The following is a 9,728-nucleotide window of genomic DNA, read 5'->3' as shown; positions in this document are numbered from 1 at the left end:
ATTCAAAAGTTGGGCCCACGGTATGACAAATGTCTCAATTCCGGTGGCGAATATGTTGAACAATAGCTGGACACTTGCTGTATCTGTTGCAATAAATATTTCCATGAAATTGTGTTTTGTTTCTGTAAACGGCCCCAGGGAAACTTACTTTTGGGACGCGCCTCGTACTATACACTTTTCTTGAGTAATCATCTTTACTTTTCATATAATTATTACACAGAAAGCACTTCATTTTGCCACCTCACAATTCCAGAACTGCTGGGTTGATTTTGATTAAATGTTATAGTACCATCATCTAAAAGTTACAGCGTAAGTCTTAAAACAAAGCTAAGACAGAGACAAAAGATATGCCAAGGCATGTAAAGTATACCTCTTTATTTAAATAAAAAGTTTTTTGGATTTTATCCATCATCTAATAAAATAGAACGATGTTTCGGAGATGGGACTTTATCTCCGTCTTTAGGTAACCTACTCTGTTGGGCCCAATCAATAGAGCTAATCCCTATCTCCGGAGCACTATAATTTCATCTAATGACGAGGAAGCAACATCTTCACTGGTCACTTCCCACTCCAATTTGCTTTCTTCAGAAATCACATTCAGCATTACTATCACTGGACACATCATTCAATAACACTTTAATTTGGTTATATCAAATGGTGCTAACTCATTTACTTGCAGAAGCCATGGGTTTTCAAAATTTATATTTATGGTCCAGCCATCAGAACTGTGTGTTAGTGGCCAGGGAAATCTTGTTTGAACTCTTTGTAACACCCTTAACACAGAATCCATTAATCTACAGCTTCAACATCCAACTTCAGTTGGATGTCTGAGCATTACCATACACAGTGAAATTCAACTTCAGTCCACATAATAGCAGTTTTTTTCTTTTGCTGTGACATCTGACTTAACTACTTCAGAATAATAATAATAAAAAAGTTGTCAGTGGAACCACGGTTCCGGAGAATTAGACGTAAATACGTCTATACGGAAAGGAAGTTTATATATTGGCTTTATTCTAAATATTTCCTTTATACATGCTTTACAATTGAGATAAGTTTGATTAAGACATTGCATTAACTTGAATTAGTTACGCTTAAGATGGGTCTGTGGTAGCTGAATGTAATGTAAAGTAATGTAATGTAATGTTTTATAGGTAACAACAATGCCAAGTAAACAATTGACGTTTCCAAGGTAACATAACAATGCAGTTACACTTTTTCGTTTCACTTTTTGCCGAATGACACTGACCCTAAAATATAGACGTATTTACGTCAAAAAACCATTCTTGTTGGTCTGTACAGTGCTGCCATCTAGTGTGAGGAATTTTAAGTTGTACATAAATGACATAATTGTGATATCATTAAAATCTTCCTGTTATGAGCATGATTTTAACACCTGTGGTGATTTTTCTCAATTTCAAGCAATTATAAGTTTCTAAAATGTATTTTGTAAACATAACATTAGTATTTAATGTCTGTTAGAAATTTTTATGATTTTTATTTATACCAATCTAACCCTAATAATTAGTTCAGAGCTTTACATTAAAACTTATTCTTTACAGAAATCAGTGAACAAATAATGTGCAGCAAAAGGGTTTATATTACAATGATTTACATATTGTTTCTCTGGGATATTGACAACTGTAGCAGATTTCTTGCTCATCTTTCTGGGAGATGCTGGCACTTTGATGGTTAATAAAAGACACTAGATAAGAAATGCAGAGTGAAGTGCTAAGCAAAAACACTGTGCTGATTGCTGCACCTGGAAAGAAACCAATAATTATCAAAGAAAGAAAGATAATTTAGAGGAAATGTGTATGTTTTCTGTTCACATAAATTTTGTTTCATACTGTGCTTCCAGGAATGTCAGAAAAAAAAACATTACTGTCACAAATGTGTAAAAAATTTACCTAACCATCAAAAAAAATATGCCAAGAAACAATGTACTGCTGTAACAATGCTGTGTACATATGTAGCGCAGATTTCCAACTTGTGACAAATTGGGTCCATAAAAGCAGTCCAGCAACATTTGATCAGACAAAATCAAACAAAATTAAAGATTACCACTACTGAAGAATGCAGCCACTGCTAGTCTTTGGGTCCTTGGATGTTTGGGACATAGTAACTTCTGGCACTGGTGGCAAATTTCCCTCTACCTTTGCTGCTGCGTTCTATAACAAAGCATATAACAATGAGAACTCCTGTATTGTTCAGGTCACATCTTGCAACCATGCATTATTTGATATATTCTGAAGGGTTCTGATGATGGTGTAATACACTCTGGATTGTTAGGTTTTTGGAGTTTATACAACATCTAATTCTCAGAAGTGACATCAAAATGTAAGCTCTAGAAGTGTTTCATACCAACTGAATGAAATTAAAGTCTTATCAGGTGATCAGCCATATAAGCATGGAATTACTTTCCAATATCCAAACAGGTGATTACCCAAAAGAATGTAATTGTGGTATTAAAATATTTTGGGTCCGACTTTGTTTCCATTACTATGACTCGCCTCATAACATGTCACTTATATCTGCTAATATATTGATGTAAGCAATCAGCAAAACTAACCACATCTGACATAGTGATGACATAGTCCTATGACAGCACTTCTCACAATATACACACACAATACTGTATAGTTTACAGCTCTCAGAATATCTATACTAGCAATGACTGTAGCCTGTAACTAGAAACTGGCAATTACAGAAGTATACAAAATGTTTACCACTCACTTTTAGAGACATATCTGAATCTACTAATTAACCAACACTATAAAACAGTGTCCTCCTTGACAAGCTAACAGTCATTCAACTAGTCAACAAATTTTGTATTTTATGGAATCAAAAGGTTATTACTATGTTCACAAGAGTCCGCCAGCGGTCTATAACCTGAAGCCAGTCAGCATCCTCACACACTACTTCTTTGAGATCAGTATTAATAACATCTTAACATCTGTAAGACTTGAGGTTCTCACAGCGGTGAGTATGAAGATATCCGTCTTCTGGGTTATTGCGCTGTGTAGTCTGGTCGATGTTAACCAACGTTTCAGAGGTCATACTGCCTCCGTCATCGCCCTGATGACGGAGGCAGTATGACCTCTGAAACGTTGGTTAACATCGACCAGACTACACAGCGCAACAACCCAGAAGACAGAAATCTTCATACTCATCGCCCTGATGACAGAGGCAGTATGACCTCTGAAACGTTGGTTAACATCGACCAGACTACACAGCGCAACAACCCAGAAGACAGAAATCTTCATACTCATCGCCCTGATGACAGAGGCAGTATGACCTCTGAAACGTTGGTTAACATCGACCAGACTACACAGCGCAATAACCCAGAAGACAGAAATCTTCATACTCATCGCCCTGATGACAGAGGCAGTATGACCTCTGAAACGTTGGTTAACATCGACCAGACTACACAGCGCAACAACCCAGAAGACAGAAATCTTCATACTCATCGCCCTGATGACAGAGGCAGTATGACCTCTGAAACGTTGGTTAACATCGACCAGACTACACAGCGCAACAACCCAGAAGACAGAAATCTTCATACTCATCGCCCTGATGACGGAGGCAGTATGACCTCTGAAACGTTGGTTAACATCGACCAGACTACACAGCGCAACAACCCAGAAGACAGAAATCTTCATACTCATCGCCCTGATGACAGAGGCAGTATGACCTCTGAAACGTTGGTTAACATCGACCAGACTACACAGCGCAACAACCCAGAAGACAGAAATCTTCATACTCATCGCCCTGATGACAGAGGCAGTATGACCTCTGAAACGTTGGTTAACATCGACCAGACTACACAGCGCAACAACCCAGAAGACAGAAATCTTCATACTCATCGCCCTGATGACAGAGGCAGTATGACCTCTGAAACGTTGGTTAACATCGACCAGACTACACAGCGCAATAACCCAGAAGACGGATATCTTCATCTTACCATCTATGCCTAGATCTTTCAGGCAGTCTATTCCTTATGAGTTTCCAGACCAAAATAAGATAGAATTGACTGAAACTTTAGTACATACTGAATTTGCTGGATCCTTAGCCCTGGATTTTGGAGTATCAAAGGCAGAATAGGACACTGGAGTCCACAGTGGACTTGGATTGGGCAAAGGCACTTCATTTGGGCTAACAAGTCCATATGTTGCCTTCAGTTCTAGTTCAGGAGGGTCATCTGGAACCTTCTGGTGATATCTGTAACAATCCTAAAAGACTTGCAAACCTTATTTCACTCAACCACACTCACAAGGCACTGAAGTCAAAAGTTACTCACATAAATCCATTCTCTCGTTCACATTTCTCCAGTATCATCCGTATTTTAGGAGCCAGTCTTTTGAAGAAACTATGATTTTCTGGATGTATTTTTGGTGCTGGTCCCTTCGTTTTGGCATACTCTTTACACAGTTCAATTGACCTGTTGTAGCCTGGATGTATAACAGATCTCCATAAGCAGCAGAATTTTATTCTAATACCTGCTAAAGCCAATGTTTCCAAACCTCTATACAGCCACAAACCATTTTATTAAAAAAATCAGTATACAAAACCCTTGCCTAAAATGATATTCTTTCCTATCGCGCATATAGCATTAACAGCAGACTGTGTCACCTTAGAACTCTTACTTCTGGGAATGTTACTTGTATAAAGGCAGATTTTCCCTTGATATCCCACACTGGGGTACATTTATTCTATAAAATAGCAGTAAAAACAATCCACCCCTGTAAACACATTCCTGTCTATAAGGGTTTCTGACAATAAGAAAAACCAGAACAAATAAGACATACAAATGATGAAGTGAGGAGCAGAGTAAAAATTGATATATTAGAAGAGAATTAATAGAAAACTGATTTAAATGATCTGGGCAAGTAAAGCAAATGAAGAAAGACAGACTCCCTAAAATAATGATAAGATTGAAACCTAATTAAAGGGACTTGTGTAAGCTGAAAGCATAATGGACTAATGAACTGAGGATAGACATAGAAAAGAGAAACTTGAAATAGACGAGAGATGGTCACGCAACTATGAGAAACAGATTCAGTTAGAAATGTTTATCTCATGCATAACTTCACAAGAGGCCAAAGGATAATCTGTGACATAAGTGCCTAAAACTACTGTCAAAAACAATGTTATTGTTGTTACGGGGCGAGTGTATGTTTCTGTGAAACTGGGCCTCTAACAAGCCAGAGCCTTCGTCCATCACCCAGATAATACGTGAGTGAAAATGGAGCAATGGTGGAATGATAATGACAGGAGAAAACACCTGTCCCAGTGTTACTCTGCCCACCACAACTCCTACCTGGGCCACCACGGTGAGAATCCAGTGACTTTACCACCTGAGATATAGCATGACGATAGAAAGACGTACCTTAAACTCAATTATGTTTGTGTTTATGATACCAGAGTTGACAAAACTCATTTTATATTAAAAATTATTTATAGCAGAATTCAAATGCTTCAAACTCACATGACTGGCTTTCTTGTAACGCACGGACTGCCTCACCACATCGGTCCTGACCTAGCAAGTTCTCTCCACAGAAGCAATATGCCTGAAACATTAATTCCAATGAACAGATGATGGTTCTCACACATCATATTGGTAGATTCCCTAATGCAGCAATAAGTAACAGTTTAAAAGTAGTGTGTAGTCTTAAAGATGGCTGGCAGCATTTCAGAGGGACATATTGTCTCCATCTTCTATATTGAAGGTGGAGTTACTAGATTCCTCCAAAACATTCTTAAGAATCTATGAGACTATACACCATAACTCATATAACCACCTTCCAAATTTTCATAGCCATAACAACTGCAAATCTCATTTCTGTAACTGCTTGCATTCATACATGCTGTGACATTATTGCTGCATTATAGTGTATTTGAAATGCTGTAAAGGGGCGATAACTGGTCCCAATGTAGAATGGTCATAATCGTATATAATTTACTGTTGTCTATGAAAGAAAACTGCAGTGCACAGAAACTCAGTACAATGGAAGCATTGTGCATAAGAACTATGACTGTTTTTAAGCAAGTGGAGAAACATTGAGTTCCTCACACTCTGCATCCCAAAAACATCCTGTGCTTAAGAAACATGTAAATATACAATATTATTTTATAGCAGGAGAAGTTGGTAGATGAAATATGCACAAAAATCTCTTTATCTCTTGGGCTGACCCACAGATCTTTTGTCCCCACTGTATATTAGAATTTAAAATCATTTGCCATTGGGGAAGAGAATTTAGGATTTTGGGAAATATACCTAAGTTTTAATACCACAAATACTACTTGCAGATTTGTGGTGGAAAAGTGGCACTAGGACAGGTTTTGCTCTGAGTCCTTCAGTTTTTCCATCAGTATCATTACCCTGTTGCTCCACATTCGATTGTGTTATGTGGGGGCTGGTGAATGGGCCTGTTAGTGACTGCAGTTCCACAGATATTGTGCCTCCCCCTTTGCAACAATAACACTACTAGTAGAAATGTTTATATTACCATAAAACAAATATATGTTGCAATAATTTCAGTCATCATCAATGTAGAAAAAAAATGAAAGAGGAAATAAATAAATGAGAAGCAAACTGTGTTAACAGTAAGCAATATTAAACAAAAATGTAACAATACACTTTTCCAAACCAACATAATCAAGCAAAGTGTATCAGTATCTATTATGTTCATGCACAATACAGAAATAACATGTTAATTCTGAATAATGAAAAGTAATGTTTATAACCTGCATGGAGATGTTTATTTTATTTGTAGTGTTCTGTCTGACGACAGGTCCATATATTATGAACAGGATCCTTCCAACCTCTTCAGGTTGTCAGGGACCTGCTCATACATATATACATTCTTGGCAGAGATGATCAGAAGTGGTTTGCCATTGCCTTCTTCTGTGTGTGAATGGAGTAATTGTTGGGATGCCACGGAGAAACTGGGGAAGCCCCCGGAGGAAAACTCCGTGATGCCTAGACCACGGCCTTACCCAACACAAGTTATAAATTTGAGCACCACCGGGAATTGAACCCGGGACCCCAAGCTTACAAGGCTAGTGTTCTGACCACTAGACCACCGTGGCGGTCATGGAGATGTACACAATTAAAATGAATGTTTTGTGAAAAATTCCAACCTATTTTATTGGAAGTAAAACTGAAATGTTTACTTCTTAATGTTTGTTACAGAAGTAATCAAAACATACATATGCCTGATACACAACAGCCTTCAGGCGCAGATATTTGATCCACTGAGAAGCCACATCACCAAGTGAGTCTAAAGTCCTTGCTGCATCACTAAACAGTTTGAAGGTCTCATTGGCCAATGCTGAGATGAGGCTAGGGTTGTGCTTCAACTCCACAGCTCTTGCCACTGTCACTGTTTGGGAAAAATCATGTGCACTTCTGTTTCCTTTCATAAAAGTGAAAGAATGTAAAAAAACTATAAAGTGTGTTTATTATCTGACTGTTTACAACTTCAGGTTTTGAAGATGAACTGTGCTGAATGTTTTCAACATTCAACATAACTCATCCCCGAAAACCAAAGTTTACGCTGAACTCCAGCTGCAAAAAACCTAAGGACAACAAGAATCTAGAAATTTATTATTGTCATTCCCAGAAGCCAGATTTACAAATTGTCTATCAGGGTTTTATCATGTTATCTCTGTGAAAATGGGTTTCGCTTTATAGTAGAGTAGGTCCTTGTCACACTGTGGGTATAGGGCAACAGCTTCAGCACCCTTGTTATAAGTGAAAACAACTTTAAGACATTAACTTATGAAGAGTTTCAGGAAATCTTTCAGCAGCTTTGCTGTCACTAGATGCAGCTCACCTTGAAGGCTAAAATGACATATCCCACACCAAACCTTTCATCTCCAAAGTCACCCTCCAGAAGCATTGTTAAGAATTTCCATAGTTACAGTTTTATGTTTCTCTTGTGCTATCACAGCTACAGCAAGTTGGCTGATATTAACAACTGACTTATTTCATAAGCACATACTTGAAAGAGTATGTAACCTTAAATTAGTCTCTTGGAGACAGTAGCAAGTAAAAAATGCCCTAAAACCAAATCAATGTATTTGAACATGTATGTATACATCCCAGCTGAAGGAACAGTAGAAAATGTGAATATGTTACACTTTCATTTACATGCCAAATGAACAACGACTTCAAGATGGCAAAAGACTCCTACCTTCCTGAGCCTCTGCAGTGCACTGTGTAAGATACGCAGATATCACTCTGGGGTCCAAATCTCCCGCTTCCATCTGCCTTTCAGTTAGTTTTGGACTAAATTCACACTCAATCAATTTGAATATACCAGCTGCTTTTCTGAGACTTGTGTGAACTTCCTTTGCCTCTTCCATTGTTACACTGAAATATGTAAGAAAGTATTTGAACAAATTTTCATGCAGATAAAAATGAGAATCTCACAGATAAACATTCCTTTAAATAAAAATAAGACATACTCATCCTTTGAAGCAATCAAGGATGCATGTTTCATATACCAAAATGCTACATTGCAACTCATGCTACCAGCTTCATACATGGAGTCCTGTTGAAGCCTGAAATTGAATTAAAGGTATTACATTATATGCTATTATATTTTAATTTTCCACCTTCAGTGACAAATACTGGAACATTTCCAGGTCCATTCTGTGAATGGCTCAGAAAAACAGATATTATATTATACCAATAAAAAAAAGACTGTTGTTGTATGGAGGTATCTTCAGAACATTTAAAGGTCTACTTTATCTGTGACCTCTTAGAAATTAACATTGACATCCAGAAAGGAAAGTCTCAATAAACAGTTTTATAGTGTTCCTGTTTGGTTCAATTTCTTTCTTTATAGGTAAATTTAGATAAAATTCAGCATCTCGTTCTCTGACTTATGGCAGTCTATAAGCCTGTTTTCACGGTTTCTAAAATTTTCAGTTGCTGTTTTTTCCCAAGTTTTGCCATATCTGACCATATGCCTGAACTTGAGGAAACTTTGCTTTCTAAACTAACATAATAAAACAAAAAAACTTTATGTGAGGAAGAGGTAATTTTCAGTCTCCTCCCTTTGATTATTCCACTGTTTTACTTTGCCTAATAAATTAATATTTAAGGATTTACTAGTAGCTGATGTATTACACAAAGTTCCAGGATCTTTCTCAAACTAATGTTATGTGATGATGCTGTCTGTACTTTAGACAACATAGGGTCAATTGATAGGATAATTAATGATAATAAGCCTTTATCAAAGCATAAAAAATCACCTGAAATATAAGCATAAAACTGAGCTGTAGCAAAAGCTTACACATAAAATCATGAAATGTAACTTACTGAGGTGTGCTTCCTAGCAGTGAGTGAGTCCACCTGAAGAGAACACTATGTTGCATCTTACTTGGGGTGTTCTCACCAGGTACCATTAACAGACCATGCAACAGGGATAAATACATGTTAAACACTGATTCAACAGCATCTGGTGAATAATTTGGATCCGGAAGAAGTTCAAGCAATCTCTGTCTGCATGCTTTCAAGTCACTGAAACAAAAACGTATTTAAAATAGCAGGTTTGAAGGTTTGTGCAATATACTGTCATTCCACATCTGAGTACAATGGAAGAAGATCCACACATACAACACAAACTCTTGTTCCAAAAACAATATTTAGAAAAATATAAATATTTACAGCTTTTGCCTTAAACACTTATCCTTGAACAATGTAAATAACAATTTGT

General features: G+C 37.2%; 1 protein-coding gene across 4 annotated transcripts in view; it reads right to left on the bottom strand.

Moving 5' to 3' along the window:
* Nucleotides 1–993: 993 nt before the first annotated feature.
* LOC110835522 (BRO1 domain-containing protein BROX) overlaps nucleotides 994–9,728 on the bottom strand; it is a 61,248-nt gene continuing 52,513 nt past the window's right edge. For all 4 annotated transcript variants that reach the window (XM_087343948.1, XM_022075814.2, XM_087343947.1 and 1 more), the window contains exons 2-10: nucleotides 9,332–9,532; nucleotides 8,473–8,568; nucleotides 8,199–8,377; nucleotides 7,213–7,385; nucleotides 5,489–5,570; nucleotides 4,301–4,451; nucleotides 4,053–4,221; nucleotides 2,065–2,171; nucleotides 994–1,762 (exon numbers count right to left, since the gene is read on the bottom strand). In XM_087343948.1, coding sequence (XP_087200074.1) covers nucleotides 2,067–2,171; nucleotides 4,053–4,221; nucleotides 4,301–4,451; nucleotides 5,489–5,570; nucleotides 7,213–7,385; nucleotides 8,199–8,377; nucleotides 8,473–8,568; nucleotides 9,332–9,447 — 1,071 coding nt within the window. In that variant the 5' untranslated portion in view covers nucleotides 9,448–9,532 and the 3' untranslated portion in view covers nucleotides 994–1,762; nucleotides 2,065–2,066. The remainder of the gene's footprint in view (nucleotides 1,763–2,064; nucleotides 2,172–4,052; nucleotides 4,222–4,300; nucleotides 4,452–5,488; nucleotides 5,571–7,212; nucleotides 7,386–8,198; nucleotides 8,378–8,472; nucleotides 8,569–9,331; nucleotides 9,533–9,728) is intronic.

Source organism: Zootermopsis nevadensis, unplaced genomic scaffold, assembly GCF_977971745.1.
Source record: "Zootermopsis nevadensis isolate Lab colony 2312 unplaced genomic scaffold, Znev_1.0 Znev_ptg000007l, whole genome shotgun sequence".
In the NCBI taxonomy this organism is placed as follows: Eukaryota; Metazoa; Arthropoda; class Insecta; order Blattodea; family Termopsidae; genus Zootermopsis; species Zootermopsis nevadensis.
This window is presented reverse-complemented; position numbering and strand designations above follow the sequence as displayed.